At 32.7% G+C, this 25412-nt stretch overlaps 2 protein-coding genes across 3 annotated transcripts in view; one reads left to right on the top strand and one right to left on the bottom strand.

Moving 5' to 3' along the window:
* Positions 1-6125: 6125 nt before the first annotated feature.
* On the bottom strand, positions 6126-21217 carry LOC126747242 (spastin). 2 transcript variants are annotated; one of them, XM_050455756.1, is made up of 7 exons: positions 20713-21216; positions 20393-20563; positions 20215-20325; positions 16875-17093; positions 12980-13518; positions 6557-6806; positions 6126-6479 (listed from the first exon to the last, which is right to left on the bottom strand). In XM_050455756.1, the coding sequence occupies exons 1-7, from the start codon at positions 21155-21157 to the stop codon at positions 6316-6318; spliced, it is 1899 nt and encodes a 632-aa protein (XP_050311713.1). In that variant the 5' UTR covers positions 21158-21216; the 3' UTR covers positions 6126-6315. The 2 variants fall into 2 exon arrangements, with proteins under 2 accessions (XP_050311713.1, XP_050311715.1); XM_050455758.1 differs by lacking the exon at positions 20215-20325 and having other exon boundaries at positions 20713-21217.
* A 3320-nt stretch (positions 21218-24537) lies between these two features.
* Positions 24538-25412, top strand: part of LOC126747207 (E3 ubiquitin-protein ligase synoviolin) — a 40292-nt gene continuing 39417 nt past the window's right edge. The window contains exons 1-2 of the mRNA XM_050455715.1: positions 24538-24802; positions 24917-25009. Of these exons, the coding sequence (XP_050311672.1) occupies positions 24674-24802; positions 24917-25009 (222 nt within the window). The 5' untranslated portion in view covers positions 24538-24673. The remainder of the gene's footprint in view (positions 24803-24916; positions 25010-25412) is intronic.

Genomic DNA, 25412 nt, shown 5'->3' with positions numbered 1-25412 from the left:
ATTTGACTTGGAGCACATGTCAGTTTTTGAATCAACTCTCTATCTTAAATAGTAACAAAGTTATGAAAAATTTTGAAAATCTTCCAAAGTGTGAAAATAGTAAAAATCACAAATGGCAGTTTATCTCAGAAACCATTGATTTTTCAGATTTTTATATAGTTACAGGATAAGTTCTATTTGACTTGGAGCATATGTCAGTTTTTGAATTAAGTCTGTATCTGAAATAGCAAAAAAGTTATGAAAAATTTTGAAAATCTTGCAAACTGTAAAAATAGTAAAAATCACAAAAGTCACTTTTTCTCAGAAACCATTGATTTCTCAGATTTTTATGTAGTTACAGGATAAGTAATATTTGACTTGGAGCACATGCCAGTCTTTGAATTAAGTCTCTATCTTAAATAGTAACAAAGTTATAAAAAAAATTGAAAATCTTCCAAAGTGTGAAAATAGAAAAAATCACAAATGGCAGTTTATCTCAGAAACCATTGATTTCTCAGATTTTTATGTAGTTACAGGATAAGTCCTATTTGACTTGGAGCACATGCCAGTCTTTGAATTAAGTCTCTATCTTAAATAGTAACAAAGTTATAAAAAAAATTGAAAATCTTCCAAAGTGTGAAAATAGAAAAAATCACAAATGGCAGTTTATCTCAGAAACCATTGATTTGTCAGATTTTTATGTAGTTACAGGATAAGTCCTATTTGACTTGGAGCACATGCCAGTCTTTGAATTAAGTCTCTATCTTAAATAGTAACAAAGTTATAAAAAAAATTGAAAATCTTCCAAAGTGTGAAAATAGAAAAAATCACAAATGGCAGTTTATCTCAGAAACCATTGATTTCTCAGATTTTTATGTAGTTACAGGATAAGTCCTATTTGACTTGGAGCACATGTCGGTCTTTAAATCAAGTGTCTATCTTAAATAGCAACAAAGTTATGAAAAATTTTGAAAATCTTGCAAAGTGTGAAAATAGTAAAAATCACAAATGGCAGTTTATCTCAGAAATCATTGATTTCTCAGATTTTTATGTAGTTATAGGATAAGTCCTATTTGACTTGGAGCATATGTCAGTCCTTGAATTAAGTCTCTATCTTAAATAGCAAAAAAGTTATAAAAAAATTTGGAAATTTTGCAGTGTGAAAATAGTAAAAACCACAAAAGGCAGTTTATCTAAGAAACCATTGGTTTCTCAGATTTTTATGTAGTTACAGGATAAGTCCTATTTAACTTAAAGCACATGCCAGTCTTTGAATCATGTCTCTATCTTAAATAGCAACAAAGTTATGAAAAATTTCGAAAATCTTGCAAAGCGTGAAAATAGTAAAAATCACAAATGACAGTTTATCTTAGGAACCATTGATTTCTCAGATTTTTGTGTAGTTACAGGATAAATCCTATTTGACTTGAAGCTCATGCCAGTCTTTAAATCATGTCTCTATCTTAAATAACAAAAAAGTTATGCAAAAATTTGAAAATCTTGCAAAGTGCGAAAATAGCAAAAATCACAAATGGCAGTTTATCTCAGAAACCATTGATTTCTCAGATTTTTCCGTAGTTACAGGATAAATCCTATTTGACTTGGAGCACATGTCAGTCTTTGAACTAAGTCTCTATCTTAAATAGCAACAAAGTTATGAAATTTTTTTAAAAATCTTGGAAAGTGTAAAAATAGTAAAAATCACAATAGTTTATTTATCTCAGAAACCAATGATTTCTTAGATTTTTATGTAGTTACGGGATAAGTCCTATTTGACTTGGAGCACATGCCAGTCTTTGAATTAAGTCTCTATCTTAAATAGCAAAAAAGTTATGAAAAAATTTGAAAATCTTGCAAAGTGTGAAAATGGTAAAAATCACAAATGTCAGTTTATCTCAGAAACCGTTGAACACGAACATATTTGGTGCTTTAAATATAAAAACCAATATTTTTGGGTAGTGGCATCGATGGTTCGAGGAAGACCAGGATGTCCATTATCATCGTGATATTGCTTTATTAACCTCCAACGAGCATCCTTTGGAACACCAACCTTAAGAACATTATTGACCTCTTTGCAAACTTTGTTGTCAATTAGTTTATAGGAATTGTCGGCTGTGCCTTCAGCAATTTGTCGCCTCAGTAAATCACACTGTTCATCTTCAAGTTGAGCACAATATATCTAATCTGCATCTTGTACTAAGTTGACTACCACTGGTTTCCTACTCAAAGCATCCACATGACGCATCTGAGTTCCAGGTCTATAAACTACTTCAAAGTCATACTCCTGCAATTCCAGCCACCATCTTCCAATTCTTGGTGTCAAATCTTTCTTTAACCAAGTCAACCTTAACCCATTGCAGTCAGTTATAACGGTAAACTTGCGCCCGTATAGGAAGCTTCAAAATTTTCTAACTGTGACCACAACAGCCATAGTTTCCATCTCATAACTGTGATATGACATTTCAGTTTTAGATGTCTGCTGGCTCATATAAACTACATCTACATGCATCTGTGTGCACCTGTGTCTCCAAGTCTGGATTATAAAGCGCCAAAACGGGATTCTGACTTAACTCTTTGTTTAGTCGGCAGTATGCGTTTTCTTGTTCTTTCCAAATTCCAAATCCAAGGTGTTCATGACCGGACTACCGGACATCACAAGCACAGCACAAATAACAAACAAGTATTTTATACAAGGGTACTTAACTAGTAATTACACGCACACAGTGCTTTTCTTTTTGGTAAGAATCTCACTTCTGATATATTAAAACTACTTGATATCTTAATCAATATTAAACTGTATTCAAAAATAAGATATAAATTACAAAACGTATAGAAGTAGTCTGCGACACAAAACGAACGCTCGCTTCTTTATTCGAGCACATCTAGAATTTCACTGACTTCGATTTGTTTATTTGGGTTCCTACAAGGGTCCGCTTTATTGCCAGCGCCGTAAATAACTTCGATTTCGCCGGGTTGTGCGAAATTCCTAATAGTAGTTACAGGATAAGTGCTATTTGACTTGGAGCACATACCAGTCTTCGAACTAAGTCTCTATTTTAAATAGCAACAAAGTTATGAAAAATTTTGGAAATCTTGCAAAGTGTGAAAATAGTAAAAATCACAAATAGCAGTTTATCTCAGAAACCATTGATTTCTCAGATTTTTATGTAGTTACGGGATAAGTCCTATTTGACTTGGAGCACATGTCAGTCTTTGAACTAAGTCTCTATCTTAAATAGCAACAAAGTTATGAAAAAATTTGAAAATCTTGCAAAGTGTGAAAATAGTAAAAACCTTAAAAGGCAGTTTATCTCAGAAACCATTGATTTCTCAGATTTTTGTGTAGTTACAAGATAAGTCCTATTTGACTTAGAGCACATGTCGGTCTTTAAATCAAGTCTCTATCTTAAATAACAACAAAGTTATGAAAAATTTTGAAAATCTTGCAGTGTGAAAATAGTAAAAATCACAAATAGCAGTTTATCTCAGAAACCATTGATTTCTTAGATTTTTATGTAGTTACAGGATAAGTCCTATTTGACTTGGAGCACATGCCAGTCTTTGAATTAAGTCTCTATCTTAAATAGCAAAAAAGTTATGAAACATTTTGAAAATCTTGCAAAGTGTGAAAATAGTAAAAGTCACAAATGGCAGTTTATCTCAGAAACCATTGATTTCTCAGATTTTTATGTAGTTACGGGATAGGTCCTATTTGACTTGGAGTACATGTCAGTCTTTGAATTAAGTCTCTATCTTAAATAGCAACAAAGTTATGCAAAAATTTGAAAATCTTGCAAGGAGTGAAAATGGTAAAAATCACAAATGGCAGTTTATCTCAGAAACCACTGATTTCTCAGATTTTTATGTAGTTACAGGATAAGTCCTATTTGACTTGGAGCATATGTCAGTCCTTGAATTAAGTCTCTATCTTAAATAGCAAAAAAGTTATAAAAAAATTTGAAAATTTTGCAAAGTGTGAAAACAGTAAAAATCACAAATGGCAGTTTATCTCAGAAACCATTGATTTCTGAGATTTTTATGTAGTTACAGGATAAGTCCTATTTGACTTGAAGCACATGTCAGTTTTTGAATCATGTCTCTATCTTAAATAGCAACAAAGTTATGAAAAATTTTGAAAATCTTGCAGTGTGAAAATGGTAAAAATCACAAATGGCAGTTTATCTCAGAAACCATTGATTTCTCAGATTTTTATGTAGTTACGGGATAAGTCCTATTTGACTTGGAGCACATACCAGTCTTCGAACTAAGTCTCTATCTTAAATAGCAACAAAGTTATGAAAAATTTTGGAAATCTTGCAAAGTGTGAAAATAGTAAAAATCACAAATAGCAGTTTATCTCAGAAACCATTGATTTCTCAGATTTTTATGTAGTTACGGGATAAGTCCTATTTGACTTGGAGCACATACCAGTCTTCGAACTAAGTCTCTATCTTAAATAGCAACAAAGTTATGAAAAATTTTGGAAATCTTGCAAAGTGTGAAAATAGTAAAAATCACAAATAGCAGTTTATCTCAGAAACCATTGATTTCTCAGATTTTTATGTAGTTACGGGATAAGTCCTATTTGACTTGGAGCACATACCAGTCTTCGAACTAAGTCTCTATCTTAAATAGCAACAAAGTTATGAAAAATTTTGGAAATCTTGCAAAGTGTGAAAATAGTAAAAATCACAAATAGCAGTTTATCTCAGAAACCATTGATTTCTCAGATTTTTATGTAGTTACGGGATAAGTCCTATTTGACTTGGAGCACATACCAGTCTTCGAACTAAGTCTCTATCTTAAATAGCAACAAAGTTATGAAAAATTTTGGAAATCTTGCAAAGTGTGAAAATAGTAAAAATCACAAATAGCAGTTTATCTCAGAAACCATTGATTTCTCAGATTTTTATGTAGTTACGGGATAAGTCCTATTTGACTTGGAGCACATACCAGTCTTCGAACTAAGTCTCTATCTTAAATAGCAACAAAGTTATGAAAAATTTTGGAAATCTTGCAAAGTGTGAAAATAGTAAAAATCACAAATAGCAGTTTATCTCAGAAACCATTGATTTCTCAGATTTTTATGTAGTTACGGGATAAGTCCTATTTGACTTGGAGCACATACCAGTCTTCGAACTAAGTCTCTATCTTAAATAGCAACAAAGTTATGAAAAATTTTGGAAATCTTGCAAAGTGTGAAAATAGTAAAAATCACAAATAGCAGTTTATCTCAGAAACCATTGATTTCTCAGATTTTTATGTAGTTACGGGATAAGTCCTATTTAACTTGAAGCACATGTCACTTTTTGAATCATGTCTCTATCTTAAATAGCAACAAAGTTATGAAAAATTTTGAAAATCTTGCAAAGTGTGAAAATAGTAAAAACCACAAAAGGCAGTTTATCTTAGAAACCAATGATTTCTCAGATTTTTATGTAGTTACAAGATAAGTTCTATTTGACTTGGAGCACATGTCAGTTTTTAAATCAAGTCTCTAGCTTCAATAGCAAAAAGTTATGAAAAATTTCGAAAATCTTGCAAAAAGTGAAAATAGTAAAAATCACAAATGGCAGTTTATCTCAGAAACCAATGATTTCTCAGATTTTTATGTAGTTACAGAATAAGTCCTATTTGACTTGGAGCACATGTCAGTTTTTAAATCAAGTCTCTAGCTTCAATAGCAAAAAGTTATGAAAAATTTCGAAAATCTTGCAAAAAGTGAAAATAGTAAAAATCACAAATGGCAGTTTATCTCAGAAACCAATGATTTCTCAGATTTTTATGTAGTTACAGGATAAGTCCTATTTGACTTGGAGCGTATGCCAGTCTTTAAATTAAGGCTCTATCTTAAAAAGCAAAAAAGTTATGCAAAATTTTGAAATTCAGCACACTGTGAAAATGGTAAAAATCATAAAGGTCAGGTTTTCTCAGAAACCATTGATTTCTCAGATTTTTATGTGGTTACAGGATAAGTTCTATTTGACTTGGAGCACATGTCAGTTTTTGAATTAAGTCTCTATCTTAAATAGCAAAAAAGTTATGAAAATTTTTAAAAATCTTAACAAACAATAATACCGTAATTTGAATGGGAGGTAGTCCGACTTATTTGAAGTGCCTGAAATTGTAAAATAAATAAAGATAAAAAGGTTTACAATTTTATTTATTGGAATAAAATACTTATGACGACGCAAAATTCAAATATAATAAAACGCACTTATCACAGACAACAGAAAAGCGAAACCGGAAACGTAACAAAAGGCTCCTTTTTATTGGTCACTTCTCAAAAAAAAAAAAGAAAACAAACAAACTGGCAACATGGCAAATCAAAGAAACCTAAATGGAAACATCCCCGTACTGGAGCGACCACTTCTCATAACCGACGAGACTTTGCGGGGACACACTGCGCCTGATCCGCTTAAGCGAGTCCAGGAAGTCGCCCATCGTGATACTTCGCACCGCGCTCGGGTCCAGCTGCTTCACCTGCTCCGGTTGCAACTCTGCAAAACCGACAAACTCAAGACGAATAGCGCAAAAATTGGCGGGGACATTCAACAAAAAAAAAACCATCACTCACCTCGAATGGGCGCAAGAGCCGCGTCCTTCGCCAGGGCGGTCAAGTCGCTCGCCGAGTAGCCCTCGGTCAGGGTCGCCAACCGTTTCAGTTCCTGCTGCGTGAGGGTGCAGCCCTGTTTCGACAGCAGCTTCTTCAGCAGGGCGATCCGCGTCTCCAGATCCGGCAACGTCACGTAAACGCGTTTCGTGAAACGTCGCAACGCCGCCTCGTCCAGTTCCTGCGGCCGGTTGGTTGCCGCCATTACTAGGATCTGTCAAGTGTTTGACGTTAGACGTAGGACAGTTGGCATACCGTTGACGCGCCGCCATTTTGTTTTGTAATAAATATTTTATAGATTAGTATGAGTAACATCATTATAGTTTATCAAATTCAGTAGCTTGCAGCTGACTGGTAGCACATTGCGAGCTTCGGATTTTTTCTGGCTATATATCTGGCATATTTTCACCAACAATTTGTGCTTTAATACATATGTAAGTTTAAAAGTGCATTTCTATTAATCTTACTCGAATAAGGCCGATGTGAATCCGAATTAATTACGGTTAGTAAACCAGTTAATTATTAGAGAGGACTTTCATAATGGCGGGAGGTAAGTCAACCCATAGAGGTAGTACTAACCATACAGAAGAACATCAGACCGAGAAACTAATAACAAAAAGTTGTGCGAAAAAAAAAGAAGGAAAAGAATAGTAAATAAAAGAATCCATCAACGAATTGATAGAAGCTATAAAAGCCGAGATATTAAAAGAAAATTAGTGTTTCACACCGCATGACTTTTTTCCTAAAATTGTTATTAGCAAATTTTAATGCAAGCCCTAAACTGACCATCCCCACTGAAAAACCCCAAGAAAGAAATATTTTTTTTTTTAATCCAAAATCGAGATATTGTATACCATGAAAAATTTTGAAAAAATGGGCTTTATTTTTTTAAGTTAACTATACAGGGTGTTTCAAGATTCAGTACATATATTTTAAGGGCGTATTCCTGAGGTCAAAATAAGACTCCTTTTTCCTATAAACATGGGTCCTAAAATGCACCCCCTTCAAGCTACAGCCATCGCAAGAAGTGTAAAAAAATCGATTTTTTAAAACTGTGTCTACAGTTTTGCATCAAATTTAACGAAATTTGGAATACACCCGTTATTTTATGCGATCTATTTACTCTTTATCTTAGAAAAGGCGTAAAACTAATTTTAAGGGGTAAACTGAGGGGGTGCACACTTTTGACGGCCAAAATTTTATGTGTACATACATTTTTTTAAAAATTAAGCTACACTAAAAAATAAACCATACAAAAATTTAAATTTTTGGTCTCTTGCATTTTTTTCATACGACTATTAGTGTTTCGTCATCACATGCTTATAATTATTAACTTTAATTTTCTCTTAATGAATACTTAGTGATACTCTAACTTTAATTTAATTCTTTACTCGTATTTAATATTTATGCATTCAAAAATACGCGTTTTGCTAATAACTTATTTTACTTTACATAATTTGCCTTACATCTTTTCCTTTTCCCACCTTTTGTATATTCCTGAACTATACATATCTTTCCTTATATTAAATACGAATGAGAAAAGAGTGGGAGAAAAGGAGAAGATCGTGCTAAGCTGTGAATTGAGTAGCAGCAATTCTGGCATTGACCGAAAACCGGATTGATCGATAAGTGTCGACACTGTTTTACGCGCGTATTTTTCGGTACGTGACCCATCCCCAAGTTTTTAAATAGCAAAAAAGATATGAAAAAATTTGAAAATCTTGTAAAAAATAGTAAAAATCACAAATGGCAGTTTATCTCGAAAACCATTAATTTCTCAAATTTTTGTGTAGTTACAGGATAACTTCTATTTGACTTGGAGCACATGCCAGTTTTTAAATTAAGGCTCTAGCTTTATTAGCCAAAAAGTTCTGAAAAATGTTGATAATTTTGCAAAGTATGAAAATAGTAAAAATAACAAATGGCAGTTTATCTCGGAAACCATTGATTTCTTAGATTTTTGTATAGTTACAGGATAAGTCCTATTTGACTTGGAGCACATGTCGGTCTTTAAATCAAGTCTCTAGCTTCAATAGCAAAAAAGTTATGAAAAATTTCGAAAATCTTGCAAAGTGCGAAAATAGTAAAAATCACAAATGGCAGTTTATCTCAGAAACCATTGATTTCTCATATTTTTATGTAGTTACAAGATAAGTTCTATTTAACTTGGAGCACATGCCAGTTTTTAAATCATGTCTCTATCTTCAATAGCAAAAAAGTTATGAAAAATTTCGAAAATCTTGCAGTGTGAAAATAGTAAAAATCACAAATAGCAGTTTAACTCAGAAACCATTGATTTCTCAGATTTTTATGCAGTTACAGGATAAGTCCTATTTGATTTGGAGCACATGCTAGTTTTTAAATCAAGTCTCTATCTTAAATAGCAAAAAAGTTATGAAAAATTTTGAAAATCTTGCAAAGTGTGAAAATAGTAAAAATCACTAATGGCAGTTTATCTCAGAAACCATTGATTTCTCAGATTTTTGTGTGATTACAGGATAAGTCCTATTTGACTTGTAGCACATGCCCGTTTTTGAATTAAGTCTCTGTCTTAAATAGCAAAAAAGTTATGAAAAATTTTGAAAATCTTGCAAAGTATGACTATAATAAAAATCACAAAAGGCAGTTTATCTCAGAAACCATTGATTTCTCAGATTTTTATGTGGTTACGGGATAAGTCCTATTTAACTTGGAGCACATATCGGTCTTTAAATCAAGTTTCTATCTTAAATAGCAAAAAAATTACGAACAAATTTTGAAAATTTTGCAAAGTGTGAAAATAGTAAAAATCACAAATGGCAGTTTATCTCAGAAACCATTGATTTCTCACATTTTTATGTAGTTACAGGATAAGTTCTATTTGACTTGGAGCACATGCCAGTTTTTAAATTAAGGCTCTAGCTTTATTAGCCAAAAAGTTCTGAAAAATGTTGATAATTTTGCAAAGTATGAAAATAGTAAAAATAACAAATGGCAGTTTATCTCGGAAACCATTGCTTTCTCAGATTTTTATGTAGTTACAGGATAAGTCCTATTTGACTTGGAGCACATGTCAGTCTTTGAATTAAGTCTGTATCTTAAATAGCAACAAAGCTATGAACAATTTTGAAAATCTTGCAAAGTGTGAAAATGGTAAAAATCACAAATGGCCGTTTATCTCAGAAACCATTGATTTCTCAGATTTTTGTGTAGTTACAGGATAAGTCCTATTTGACTTGGAGCACATGCCAGTTTTTAAATCATGTCTCTATCTTCAATAGCAACAAAGTTATGAAAAATTTTGAAAATCTTGCAAAGTGTGAAAATAGTAAAAATCACTAATGGCAGTTTATTTCAGAAACTATTAATTTCTCAGATTTTTATGCAGTTACAGGATAAGTCCTAATTGACTTGGAGCACATGTCAGTTTTTAAATCAAGTCTCTATCTTAAATAGGAACAAAGTTATGAAAATTTTTGAAAATCTCGCAAAGTGTGAAAATAGTAAAAACCACAAAAGGCAGTTTATCTCAGAAACCAATGATTTCTCAGATTTTATATAGTTGCAGGATAAATCCTATTTGACTTGGAGCACATGTCAGTCTTTGAATTAAGTCTCTATCTTAAATAGCAAAAAAGTTATGAAAAATTTTGAAAATCTTGCAAAGTGCGAAAATAGTAAAAATCACAAATGGCAGTTTATCTCAGAAACCATTGATTTCTCAGATTTTTATGTGGTTACAGGATAAGTCCTATTTAACTCGGAGCACATATCGGTCTTTAAATCAAATCTCTATCTTAAATAGCAAAAAAGTAACGAAAAATTTTGAAAATTTTGCAAAGTGTGAATATAGTAAAAATCACAAATGGCAGTTTATCTCAGAAACCATTGATTTCTCATATTTTTATGTAGTTACAAGATAAGTTCTATTTAACTTGGAGCACATGCCAGTTTTTAAATCATGTCTCTATCTTCAATAGCAAAAAAGTTATGAAAAATTTTGAAAATCTTGCAAAGTGTGAAAATAGTAAAAATCACTAATGGCAGTTTATTTCAGAAACTATTAATTTCTCAGATTTTTATGCAGTTACAGGATAAGTCCTAATTGACTTGGAGCACATGTCAGTTTTTAAATCAAGTCTCTATCTTAAATAGGAACAAAGTTATGAAAATTTTTGAAAATCTCGCAAAGTGTGAAAATAGTAAAAACCACAAAAGGCAGTTTATCTCAGAAACCAATGATTTCTCAGATTTTATATAGTTGCAGGATAAATCCTATTTGACTTGGAGCACATGTCAGTCTTTGAATTAAGTCTCTATCTTAAATAGCAAAAAAGTTATGAAAAATTTTGAAAATCTTGCAAAGTGCGAAAATAGTAAAAATCACAAATGGCAGTTTATCTCAGAAACCATTGATTTCTCAGATTTTTATGTGGTTACAGGATAAGTCCTATTTAACTCGGAGCACATATCGGTCTTTAAATCAAATCTCTATCTTAAATAGCAAAAAAGTAACGAAAAATTTTGAAAATTTTGCAAAGTGTGAATATAGTAAAAATCACAAATGGCAGTTTATCTCAGAAACCATTGATTTCTCATATTTTTATGTAGTTACAAGATAAGTTCTATTTAACTTGGAGCACATGCCAGTTTTTAAATCATGTCTCTATCTTCAATAGCAAAAAAGTTATGAAAAATTTCGAAAATCTTGCAATGTGAAAATAGTAAAAATCACAAATAGCAGTTTAACTCAGAAACCATTGATTTCTCAGATTTTTATGCAGTTACAGGATAAGTCCTATTTGATTTGGAGCACATGCTAGTTTTTAAATCAAGTCTCTATCTTAAATAGCAAAAAAGTTATGAAAAATTTTGAAAATCTTGCAAAGTGTGAAAATAGTAAAAATCACTAATGGCAGTTTATCTCAGAAACCATTGATTTCTCAGATTTTTGTGTAATTACAGGATAAGTCCTATTTGACTTGTAGCACATGCCCGTTTTTGAATTAAGTCTCTGTCTTAAATAGCAAAAAAGTTATGAAAAATTTTGAAAATCTTGCAAAGTATGACTATAGTAAAAATCACAAAAGGCAGTTTATCTCAGAAACCATTGATTTCTCAGATTTTTACGTAGTTACAGGATAAGTCCTATTTGACTTGGAGCACATGCCAGTTTTTAAATCAAGTCTCTATCTTAAATAGCAAAAAAATCATGAAAAATTTTGAAAATCTTGCAAAGTGTGACTATAGTAAAAATCACAAAAGGCAGTTTATCTCAGAAACCATGGATTTCTCAGATTTTTATGTAGTTACAGGATAAGTCCTATTTGACTTGAAGCACATGTCAGTCTTTGAATTAAGTTTCTATCTTAAATAGGAAAAAAGTTATGAAAAATTTTGAAAATCTTGCAAAGTGTGACTATAGTAAAAATCACAAATGGCAGTTTATCTCGGAAACCATTGATTTCTCAGATTTTTATGCAGTTACAGGATAAGTCCTATTTAATTTAGAGCACATGCTAGTTTTTAAATCAAGTCTCTATCTTAAATAGCAAAAAAGTTATGAAAAATTTTGAAAATTTTGCAAAGTGTGAAAATAGTAAAAGTCACAAATGGCAGTTTATCTCAGAAACCATTGATTTCTCAGATTTTTACGTAGTTACAGGATAAGTCCTATTTAACTTGGTGCACATGTCAGTCTTTGAATCATGTTTCTATCTTAAATATCAACAAAGTTATGAAAAATTTTGAAAATCTTGGAAAGTGTGAAAATAGTAAAAATCACAAATGGAAACCATGGATTTCTCAGATTTATTTATTAATTAAGCTTTTTTATCATTATTGTAGATGCCATTTTTATTCATTGTTAGTTGTTTTAACCTTTGCCGGAGGCACTATATCTTTAATATGTATTGACGAAAACCCTCAATTTGTGTAAGTGATTTTAATACCTTTTGTAATTTAAAATTTTGAATCTTTATCCTATAAGTTTCCTTGGTTCTTTATAGATCCCTGATGATGGACATGTTATATGTCCGAAACATGAAGGATTAATATATTTTTCTTTAAATGAATTTTGTGGAATGACCGGAGCATTTTAGTTACCAATTGAAAAGAAGGTAAGTTGGTTTTCACATACTTGTATCCAGGGGACGCACTCTGAATGAGATGTTATATATTTATAAGCCGTTCTATATAAAACGCCTTGTATAATAGACATAGAATTATTAGAAAAAGCAATTTTTAGGTAGAATTTCAAATATTTAAATACCTTTTTTTTATAACCGAACACTTTTCGACATAATTCATAAATTCTGCCCCGCTGTGCTGTTCTTTCTAAAAACACTGAGACAAAATGGCGGACGCAACCTAGGCAACCACCCCCAAAACCGAAAATTTCAAACTTACCCGCTCGTTCTCGGGATTGCTCGGCAACCCGTCGAACTCGACCAGGAACTCGGTCTTCAGCCGCCTGCTCGCCTCGTGCTCGTTATTCGACCGCTCGGACAGCAGCGAGTCCACCTCGTCGATGAAAATGATCGACGGCTGCAGTTCGCGGGCGATCGCGAAGAGGGCGCGCACCATCTTCTCCCCGTCGCCGACGTACTTCGAGGTCAAACTGGCGGCGCTGATGGCGAAAAAAGTCGCCTGACACTCGGTCGCCACCGCCCTGGCGAGTAACGTTTTCCCGTTGCCGGGCGGACCGAACAGCAGCAGGCCCCTGGCGGGCGTGCGCAGACCGGTGAACAGTTCCGGGCGTAGCGAGGGCAGGATGACCATCTCTTGCAGGGCCTGCTTCGCGGTCTCTTGGCCCACGATGTCCTCCCATTGGACCTGCGGCCCCCCCTCCACGATTTCGTCCAGGATGCACTGCGCCAGTTTCGGGTCGACGCCCTTTAGGGTGGGCGAGCGGCCGCGGGCGCCACCTTGTCGCCCTTGAGTAGGACCTGCGCATTAAAGAGCGTATTCTATAAATGTGTCCGTCCAGGCTAAGATATTGGGATGGAACTTACGAGAGATATGCCAATATAGATAATTTAAAATGTTTTCAGATATTATTGGACTTAACGAAATCTGGCTAAAAAACACACACATATCGAAAACGGTCCGGCAAGGTTTGGGGCCCTTTTTTAAAAAACGCTCGGAACCCTTCAATCTTTGGTTTTAGGGAGTTGCAACCGCCCTTAAAATCTTAAACAGGAGTGGGGGTCAAGTGATTTTGACTGTGCTTATTTTAAAGGTCTTTTTATTCTAGTTATAACTGCTAAGCTTGAAATTGCCAACTTGAGTTTGCGCAGTCACAGATTTTGAAACAATACCATCGTTTAATACTTTTAGCGCTAGTTTTTAGAGATTTTTGATTCTAGAAAAACAATTTTTTGTTTAAATTTTCAACCTTACAACTTCATGGGAAGGGGTGTGTTGTAATACATCTTTTGAAAAGACGTTCAATTTTCTTTATAAATTAATAAAAATTAATTTCTTTATAAAATAATAAAAATTAATTTCTTTATAAAATATATATCCATATCAACGATTATTAAACAATTAAAATAAAGGTTTTATACAGAAAAATATTGGAAAATGTGTCAAGAGGAAAAACTAAGAGATGTCTCTAATTTTCCATCGATTTTCATGAAAATTAGCTCTATGGAATGAGTTTTTAATTTAGAGCAAAAAGTGTATTAATGAAAATATTAAATAATTGGAAAATTTAAGAGTAGCGAGGAACTTTGAGAAATGTGTCAAGATGTTAGTGGAAAAACTGGAATAAGTTCGCCAATTTTCCACCGATTTTTATAAAACTTGGCTATGCGGAAAGGGTTTTTAATTTAAAACAAAAAGTATATCTATGAAAATTTTGAAAAACCTAAAAATTTCAAAGTAAAAGGGAAATATTGAAAAATGTGTCAACCTAATGAGAAACAATGTAAAAACTGGAATAATTTCGCCAATTTTCCACCGATTTTCATGAAACTTGGCTTTGTGGAAAGGATTTTTAATTTAGAACAAAAAGTATATCTATGAAAATTTTGAAAAACCTGAACATTTCAAAGTAAAAGGAAAAAATTTGAAAAATGTGTCAACCTAATGAGAAACAATGAAAAAACTGGAATAATATCGCCAATTTTCCACCGATTTTCATGAAACTTGGCTTTGTGGAAAGGATTTTTAATTTAGAACAAAAAGTATATCTATGAAAATTTTGAAAATTTCAAAGTAAAAGGGAAATATTGAAAAATGTGTCAACCTAATGAGAAACAATGAAAAAACTAGAATACTTTCGCCAATTTGCCACCGATTTTCATGAAAGTTGGCTATGTGGAAAGGATTTTTAATTTAAAACAAAAACTATATCTATAAAAATATTGAAAAACTTGAAAATTTCAAAGTAAAAGGAAACTTATGGGAAAATGTGTCAACCTAATGAGAAACAATGTAAAAACTGGAATAATTTCGCCAATTTTCCACCGATTTTCATGAAAATTAGCTCAATAAAAAGTCTTTTTAATTTAGAACAAAAATTGTATTTACCAAAATTTTGAAAAACTCGAAAACTTGAGAGTGAAAGGGAAATATTGATAAATGTGCTAAACTAATAAAAGTGTCTAAGTGGAAAAACTGAAATAATATGCCTAATTTTTGACCGATTTTCATGAAAATTAGCTCTATAGAAAGGATTTTTTAATTAGAGCAAAAAGTGTATCTATGAAAATTTTGAAAAACTAGAAAATTTCAGAACCATATTAGAAAATGTGTGAAGCTAACGGGTGTCTAATGTGGAAAAATTGGAACAATTTCTCTAATTTCCCACCGACTTTCATGAAAATTAGCTCTATGAAAAGTGTTTTTAATTTAGAACAACAATTGTATTTACAAAAATTTTGAAAAACTCAAAAATTTGAGAGTGAAACGGAAATATTGATAAATGTGCTAAACTAATGAAAGTGTCTAAGTGGAAAAACTGAAATAATGTGCCTAATTTCTCACCGATTTTCATCAAAATTGGCTCTATGAAAAGTGTTTTTAAATTAGAACAAAAATTGTATTTACCAACATTTTAAAAAACTCAAAAATTTGAGAGTGAAAGGGAAATATTGATAAATGTGCTAAACTAATGAAAGTCTCTAAGTGGAAAAACTGAAATAATGTGCCTAATTTTTGACCGATTTTCATGAAAATTGGCCCTATAGAAAGGATTTTTTAATTAGAGCAAAAAGTGTATCTATGAAAATTTTGAAAAACTAGAAAATTTCAGAACAATATTAGAAAATGTGTCAAGCTAACGGGTGTCTAATGTGAAAAAACTGGAACAATTTCCCTAATTTTCCACCGATTTTCATGAAAATTAGCTCAATGAAAAGTCTTTTTAATTTAGAACAAAAATTGTATTTATCAAAATTTTGAAAAACTCGAAAACTTGAGAGTGAAAGGGAATATTGATAAATGTGCTAAACTAATAAAAGTGTCTAAGTGGAAAAACTGAAATAATGTGCCTAATTTTTGACCGATTTTCATGATAATTGGCTCTATAGAAAGGATTTTTTAATTAGAGCAAAAAGTGTATCTATAAAAATTTTGAAAAACTGAAAAATTTCAGAGTAAAAGGGAAATATTGAAAAATTGGAAGTTTTTTGATTTGGCACCAACTATCAATCTTCAGGAATGATAAACTGCCAAATAAATCCATCATGCAAAGGACCATAATAAAATATATAGAATCCCACAATTTAAGCGTAAATTGTAGTATACTATATACAATCATTAAACTATTAAAATAAAGGTTTTATACTGGCTTTCTATAACTAAAAATTCAACATTTTGTTGATAGTAAGTGTATACATTTAGAAGCTCATTTGTAAACGTCTTTAAATAGTATACAATACATCATACTTAAACGTTTCAACTTCTATGAATTAATCGTATATTACATATAATAAATCTTCTTATTAAACCGGAATAACATAAAAATAATATTAAATATCTCAACGTATATCACGAGGATATTTTATCCAATATCTATTGTTGAAGTTCAAACAAAAATGTACATCTGGTGTAAACCAAAAATAAACGTTTATTCAACTATCATCGTGTGCTGCTTGGGAGGGATCTCAAGTAGAAATTAGGGGGTCAACATTAATTTTGTATATCATGTTTGGTGATTAACATTAAAAAATTAAAATTCATACAATATTTATTGCAACTGATAAACTTTCGACCTCAAATAGCCCCATGTGAAAACATCTAATGGGGGTTAAATCCGGTGACCTCGGTGGCAAATCATGTTAAGGTCGAGACTTACCGGAATTGTTGGCGTTGTTGACTCTTCTGGCCGGCGACGACACCCCCGGGATGCTCAGCTGCTTCTTAATGGCCGGGGGGGTGGAGGCGACTTTGTTAAAGGGGCGCACCGGCTGCACTGGGGCGGAGCGCGACCCCATCGACCGCGGCAGCGTTTGGCTCTTTGACAGTTGCGAGTTGGCCGGTCGTTTGCCCGCTACCGTTAGTTTTCTTCCTGAGGCTGCAAGCATAAGAGGGAACTAAATAGGGAGAGCGTTGTGCAGACAGTGTTGCGCAACATCGCGTAGAAAAACGTTGCGCAACTGGCGCATTAGAAGACTGTAGAAGAGATGTGACAGTGGGGTAAATTGACATTTGACAATGGACTTGACATTTGTGGTGGAAGTTTTCGGAATAAAATTCTTAGTTAATGGTTTTTTAACCTAAATTTTCCCAATGAATATGACTGAGAAGATTTATCAAATGCATGATGTACTGTCAAATGTCAAATAATACCAGGGGAGTGGGGTACATGGTAAGCATCTGTCAAATTCAGTTTGACAAGTCAGAATTAATTTAAATGGTGTCAGTTAAAAGTTCAGAATAAGAAAGAGAGAGACAGCATCTCTTTCAATAAGTAAGGTAAGAACTAATTATAGATTACTATAGATTTATATGAGCCAGACTGTCAAATTATGACACTTGACAGATTAATTGTTGTCATGTTAATGGTTTTTTAACTTGACTCTTTTTGAGTCCTAAATTTACCCAAATAAGGTGAAACTCTCTAAAAATGAATATGACTGAGAAGATTTATCAAATGCATGATGTACTGTCAAATGTCAAATAATACCAGGAGTGGAGAACATTGTAAGCATCTGTCAAATCCAGTTTGACAAGTCAGAATTAATTTAAATGGTGTTGTCAGTTAAAAGTTCAGAATAAGAAAGAGAGAGAGACAGCATCTCTTTCAACATGTAAGGTAAGAACTAATTATAGATTTATCTGAGCCATACTGTCAATTTGTTCGACTGTCAAATTATGACACTTGACAGATTAATAGTTGTCATGTTAATGGTTTTTCAACTTGACTCTTTTTGAGTCCTAAATTTACCCAAAAAAGGTGAAACTCTCTAAAAATGAATATGACTGAGAAGATTTATCAAATGCATGATGTACTGTCAAATGTCAAATAATAACAGGAGTGGGGAACATTGTAAGCATCTGTCAAATCCAGTTTGACAAGTCAGAAGTAATTTAAATGGTGTTGTCAGTTAAAAGTTCAGAATAAGAAAGAGAGAGACAGCATCTCTTTCAACATGTAAGGTAAGAACTAATTATAGATTACTATAGATTTATATGAGCCATACTGTCAATTTGTTCGACTGTCAAATTATGACACTTGACAGATTAATAGTTGTCATGTTAATGGTTTTTTAACTTGACTCTTTTTGAGTCCTAAATTTACCCAAATAAGGTGAAACTCTCTAAAAATGAATATGACTGAGAAGATTTATCAAATGCATGATGAACTGTCAAATGTCAAATAATACCAGGAGTGGGGAACATTGTGAGCATCTGTCAAATCCAGTTTGACAAGTCAGAATTAATTTAATTGGTGTTGTCAGTTAAAAGTTCAGAATAAGAAAGAGAGAGATAGCACCTCTTTTAACATGTAAGTTTAAGAACTAATTATAGATTTATATGAGCTATACTGTCAATTTGTTCGACTGTCAAATTATGACACTTGACAGATTAAGAGTTGTCATGTTAATGGTTTTTCAACTTGACTCTTTTTGAGTCCTAAATTTACCCAAAAAAGGTGAAACTCTCTAAAAATGAATATGACTGAGAAGATTTATCAAATGCATGATGTACTGTCAAATGTCAAATAATAACAGGAGTGGGGAACATTGTAAGCATCTGTCAAATCCAGTTTGACAAGTCAGAAGTAATTTAAATGGTGTTGTCAGTAAAGAATTCAGAATAAGAAAGAGAGAGACAGCATCTCTTTCAACATGTAAGGTAAGAACTAATTATAGATTACTATAGATTTATATGAGCCATACTGTCAATTTGTTCGACTGTCAAATTATGACACTTGACAGATTAAAAGTTGTCATGTTAATGGTTTTTCAACTTGACTCTTTTTGAGTCCTAAATTTACCCAAAAAAGGCGAAATTCTTTAAAAATGAATATGACTAAGAAGATTTATCAAATGCATGATGAACTGTCAAATGTCAAATAATACCAGGAGTGGAGAACATTGTAAGCATCTGTCAAATCCAGTTTGACAAGTCAGAATTAATTTAATAAGTGTTGTCAATTACAAATTCAGAATAAGAAAGAGAGAAACAGCATCTCTTTCAACATGTAAGGTAAGAACTAATTATAGATTACTATAGATTTATATGAGCCATACTGTCAATTTGTTCGACTGTCAAATCATGACACTTGACAGATTAAGAGTTGTCATGTTAATGGTTTTTCAACTTGACTCTTTTTGAGTCCTAAATTTACCCAAAAAAGGTGAAACTCTCTAAAAATGAATATGACTGAGAAGATTTAGCAAATGCATGATGTACTGTCAAATGTCAAATAATAACAGGAGTGGGGAACATTGTAAGCATCTGTCAAATCCAGTTTGACAAGTCAGAATTAAGTTAAATGGTGTTGTCAATTAAAGGTCAGAATAAGAAAGAGAGAGACAGCATCTCTTTCAACATGTAAGGTAAGAACTAATTATAGATTACTATAGATTTATATGAGCCATACTGTCAATTTGTTCGACTGTCAAATCATGACACTTGACAGATTAAGAGTTGTCATGTTAATGGTTTTTCAACTTGTCTCTTTTTGAATCCTAAATTTACCCAAAAAAGGTGAAACTCTCTAAAAATGAATATGACTGAGAAGATTTATCAAATGCATGATGTACTGTCAAATGTCAAATAATAACAGGAGTGGGGAACATTGTAAGCATCTGTCAAATCCAGTTTGACAAGTCAGAATTAATTTAAATGGTGTTGTCAGTTAAAAGTTCAGAATAAGAAAGAGAGAGACAGCATCTCTTTTAATGTGTAGATTAGCCATAGTGTCAAATTTGTTCGACTGTCAAATTATGACACTTGACAGTTAGACAGATTAATAGTTGTCAGTTCAACTCCTTGAAGGAGAAGGCAAATAAAAAATGAACAAAGCAATGTCACACCTTATGCAAGTCTCAGATAGTAAAATTGATATATGACCTAATTCTAAGCCATAATAATTTAATACAATGTTTATTACATAGCACTAACGGTAAAGCAAATAGCAAGGGGTTAAAAAGCAACTAACTAAAAAAAAAAAACCAAAAATCTACCTGGAAATGACTTAGGAACGTTTAATTTTAACGCCGGGATATGAGAAGGTTTCGAGGCAACTCTACTGGGCTCAGGTTCAATTTCTAGGTGCTGAATGTGGCCCAGGTTTTCTATAAACAATATCGCAAAGAAAAACAAACAAACACTAATTTTTTATTAAAGGGGTGCACTACTTACCTAAGAATTGCAGGCGATCTTTGGCCATGGCCAGGTTGGTCTTCATTTTTTCGTGCAGGCGCTGCGCCCTCTCCCACACCTCCCCGCGCCCACCCCAGCACTGCACCGCAATGCCCAGTTCTAGTTCGGTGATTCCTTTGCGGTAGAGGTCGATGGCCAAGTCTTTTTGGCCTGTTTTTATAAAATAATTTCGGTGAATAAATAATCTTCTCTCCTTTTTTATTGTTTATAAATTTACTGTGGGTGTGATTGTCTCGATCAGGCCGCAAGAAACTAGAGCCAATACAGAGGCAAAAACCCCTTAAAATAAGTGAACTAACCTTCGTTTTCCTCATCAATTTTTAGTGCTTTGGAGATGTACTCGAACGCCCTACGGTGGTGGTGTTTCTGTTTAGCTAACAGAGGGTCTCCGGGGCCGGGCCCCACATTCCTAACTTGAGCCATCTCGGTGGTGATTTCCTCGACTAAAATGCACTGATTAGATTCGACTTCGTCGCAACCACGCTGCCGCTCATCACCGGCGGTGGTACGCACGAAATAATTCGACGAACGACAATAAACAAAACGAAGGATCAAAAAAATCTGATACAACAAAGAACGTAAAATGGTAAATAAAAATATCAAGGGGAAGGATACGATGTAGAGGTTACGCTTGTGAACCGAACCGTAGCTTCGGGGGGCGAACATCACATTATGCGTGGCATCCGGGTCGCTTTTTCTCGATTTTTTACTGGGCGACTTTGTGTTTTGTAATTTACGGACCATTCGGAGGCCATTACATTTGACATCAACCCTCTTTCAGCCCTTTTATCCCGTTCATCCCCCTGGTTCGTTTCATTTGACGTCACGAATTGGTCACGTGGCGTTTCGTTTGTTGATAAACAATTGGTCACGTGGGAGCCGTCAAACGTCACTCCAACAGCTGGTTTTGACGTTTGGTTTGTTTTTGTCATGTGACAAACGTCATGGCTGATTGACAGCGAGAATTAATAGAGCGGGGCATCAGTAAATAAAAATATTGGAAATTGGGTCACAATTAATAATAAGTGTCTAAGTGGAAAAACTGTGATAATCTCCCTAAATCCTTACCGATTTTCATGAAAATTGCCTCTATAGAAAGGGTTTTTAATTTAGAACAAAAAGTGTATCTACAAAAATATTGAAAAAATGGAAAATTTTTAAGTTATTTGAAATTAAGTTAAAGAATTTTTTAAAAATGTGTCATACTAATATCAGCGTCTATGGAATAGAACTGAAATAACTTCCCCAATTTCCCACCGATTTTCATGAAAATTGCCTCTATGGAAAGGGTTTTTAATTTAGAATAAAAAGTGTATCTATGAAAATTTTGAAAAACTGGAAAACTCCCGAGTAAAAGGGAAATATGTGTCAAACTAGTGAGTTTATCTAAGAGAACCTGAATAATGTCTCCAATTTTTCACCGATTTTCCTGAAGATTAACTCTACGGAAAGGGTGTTTAATTTAGAAAAAAAAGTTTATCTACGAAAATTTCTAAAAACTGAAAGATTTTGGAGTAAAGAGGAATTTTGAAAAATGTGTTAAGCTAATGAGTGTCTAGGTGCTAAAAGTGGAATAATTTCCTTAATTTTTCACCGATTTTCATGAAGGTTGGCTCTATGAAAAGAATTTTAAATTTAGAACAAAAAGTGTATCTACAAAAATATTGAAAAAATGGAAAATTTCAAAGTTATTTGAAATTAAGTTGGAGAATTTTTGAAAAATGTGTCATACTAATATCAGCGTCTAAGTAATAGAACTGAAATAACTTCCCCAATTTCCCACCGATTTTCATGAAAATTGCCTCTATGGAAAGGGTTTTTAATTTAGAATAAAAAGTGTATCTATGAAAATTTTGATAAACTGGAAAACTCCAGAGTAAAAGGGAAATATGTGTCAAACTAGTGAGTTTATCTAAGAGAACCTGAATAATGTCTCCAATTTTTCACCGATTTTCCTGAAAATTAACTCTACGGAAAGGGTGTTCAATTTAGAAAAAACAGTTTATCTACGAAAATTTCTAAAAACTGAAAGATTTTGGAGTAAAGAGGAATTTGGAAAAATGTGTTAAGCTAATGAGTGTCTAGGTGCTAAAAGTGGAATAATTTCCCTAATTTTTCACCGATTTTCATGAAGGTTGGCTCTATGAAAAGAATTTTAAATTTAGAACAAAAAGTGTATCTACAAAAATATTGAAAAAATTGAAAATTTCAAAGTTATTTGAAATTAAGTTAGAGAATTTTTGAAAAATGTTTCATATTAATATCAGTGTCTAAGGAATAGAACTGAAATAACTTCCCCAATTTCCCACCGATTTTCATGAAAATTGCCTCTATGGAAAGGGTTTTTAATTTAGAATAAAAAGTGTATCTATGAAAATTTTGAAAAACTGGAAAACTCCCGAGTAAAAGGGAAATATGTGTCAAACTAGTGAGTTTATCTAAGAGAACCTGAATAATGTCTCCAATTTTTCACCGATTTTCCTGAAGATTAACTCTACGGAAAGGGTGTTCAATTTAGAAAAAAAAGTGTATCTACGAAAATTTCTAAAAACTAAAAGATTTTGGCGTAAAGAGGAATTTTGAAAAATGTGTTAAGCTAATGAGTGTCTAGGTGCTAAAAGTGGAATAATTTCCTTAATTTTTCACCGATTTTCATGAAGGTTGGCTCTATGAAAAGAATTTTAAATTTAGAACAAAAAGTGTATCTACAAAAATATTGAAAAAATGGAAAATTTTAAAGTTATTTGAAATTAAGTTAGAGAATTTTTGAAAAATGTTTCATATTAATATCAGTGTCTAAGGAATAGAACTGAAATAACTTTCCCAATTTCCCACCGATTTTCATGAAAATTGCCTCTATGGAAAGGGTTTTTAATTTAGAATAAAAAGTGTATCTATGAAAATTTTGAAAAACTGGAAAACTCCCGAGTAAAAGGGAAATATGTGTCAAACTAGTGAGTTTATCTAAGAGAACCTGAATAATGTCCCCAATTTTTCACCGATTTTCCTGAAAATTAACACTACGGAAAGGGTGTTTAATATAAAAAAAAAGTTTATCTACGAAAATTTCTAAAAACTGAAAGATTTTGGCGTAAAAAGGAATTTTTAAAAATGTGTTAAGCTAATGAGTGTCTAGGTGCTAAAAGTGGAATAATTCCCTTAATTTTTCACCGATTTTCATGAAGGTTGGCTCTATGAAAAGAATTTTGAATTTAGAACAAAAAGTGTATCTACAAAAATATTGAAAAAATGGAAAATTTTTAAGTTATTTGAAATTAAGTTAGAGAATTTTTGAAAAATGTTTCATATTAATATCAGTGTCTAAGGAATAGAACTGAAATAACTTCCCCAATTTCCCACCGATTTTCATGAAAATTGCCTCTATGGAAAGGGTTTTTAATTTAGAATAAAAAGTGTATCTATGAAAATGTTGAAAAACTGGAAAACTCCAGAGTAAAAGGGAAATATGTGTCAAACTAGTGAGTTTATCTAAGAGTACCTGAATAATGTCTCCAATTTTTCACCGATTTTCCTGAAAATTAACTCTACGGAAAGGGTGTTTAATTTAGAAACAAAAGTTTATCTACGAAAATTTCTAAAAACTGAAAGATTTTGGAGTAAAGAAGAATTTTGAAAAATGTGTTAAGCTAATGAGTGTCTAGGTGCTAAAAGTGGAATAATTTCCTTAATTTTTCACCGATTTTCATGAAGGTTGGCTCTATGAAAAGAATTTTAAATTTAGAACAAAAAGTGTATCTACAAAAATATTAAAAAAATGGAAAATTTTTGAGTTATTTGAAATTAAGTTAGAGAATTTTTGAAAAATGTGTCATACAAATATCAGCGTCTAAGTAATAGAACTGAAATAACTTCCCCAATTTCCCACCGATTTTCATGAAAATTGGCTCTATGCAAAGGATTTTTAATTTAGAACAAAATGTGTATTGATGAAAATTTAATTAGTTTTTATATTTCATTTAAACCTGATTCACCCTGTATATCTGTGATTTCCTAATACCTTTTACTCTCCTGAAGACCTTAAATCCATAAACGTCAACTCTGGACCAATCAAAACACTCCACGACGAAATTTCCCGGTTCGACCGGCAGGGCGGCGCCACCCGCGTCGTCGAATGTGACGTTCGCCAAGAAAACAACACAAATATTCGTCAGTGTGAACGAATTTTCGAGTTTTTTTCGAAAATCCGGCCGATTCCAGATGGTTGTCGTTTGTCGAGCGATTAAATAAAATTAAGGGAAAATGCGGTTTTTAGGGATAACGTTCGTCAGCTTCTTGCTGACCGCCACGGTCGTGGCCAACGCTTATTACCAGAAGAAACAGTTCTACCCCTCTGTGGTGTATATTACGAAATCCAACCCTTCTATGGCAGTAAGTACCCTAGTTTTTAATGATAAACTAAGGTTTTACTTGCCTAAGGGCCCTACAGCCCTTTTAAAGCCAATTCACTTAAGCTCTCCCCTGAAATCACTATTATTATTGTAGGTTATATATATTCAGGCCTTCATAGGGGTTTGGATACTCGGGAAGCTCATGAGGAAGATATTCTTTGGACAGTTACGTACTACGGAGTTTGAGGTACAGTATAAGCCTTTTTAGTTGTTTGTCAGTTTTTTATTATAGCACCACAGTATATTGAAATATAAGACCTCTTATTAAACCCTTATATGTGTACAGTTCAAGGGTTAAGTCATTATTAGTCTTTAATAAACGTAATTGTTGTTGTTTTTGTTCTCCTTCTCTCCCTCTAATAGAGAAATAAACCAGTCACACTCATGATACATGGATCATGTTAATGGGTCAATGTTTTTAAGAAAAGTGTTAAATTAACAATTGTCAGTTAAAAGCCTGTGAGCCTGATTTTACATCTTTAGGAAACTTTCTGCTTTGATCTTAACATTTCCACCTACATTTTGCTTTATATAAAGCATACATTAGTATCACTATCTCAAACACTAGATTTTCTTATATTATGTTTTAA

The sequence above is a fragment of the Anthonomus grandis genome, chromosome 19, assembly GCF_022605725.1.
Source record: "Anthonomus grandis grandis chromosome 19, icAntGran1.3, whole genome shotgun sequence".
NCBI classification, from domain to species: domain Eukaryota; kingdom Metazoa; phylum Arthropoda; class Insecta; order Coleoptera; family Curculionidae; genus Anthonomus; species Anthonomus grandis.
The sequence above is the reverse complement of the archived record's forward strand: the minus strand, read 5'-3'. Positions and strand labels throughout refer to the sequence as shown.

Excerpts from the sequence above, each read along its gene's own strand:
- LOC126747242 (XM_050455756.1), bottom strand. The coding sequence starts at position 21,157 with ATGGTCCGTAAATTACAAAACACAAAGTCGCCCAGTAAAAAATCGAGA. Across the intron at positions 17,094-20,214 it reads CGTTCCTAAGTCATTTCCAG|CCTCAGGAAGAAAACTAACG; the intron begins GTAGATTTTTGG and ends TTATGCTTGCAG. Across the intron at positions 6,480-6,556 it reads GGCTCTTGCGCCCATTCGAG|AGTTGCAACCGGAGCAGGTG; the intron begins GTGAGTGATGGT and ends TCGGTTTTGCAG.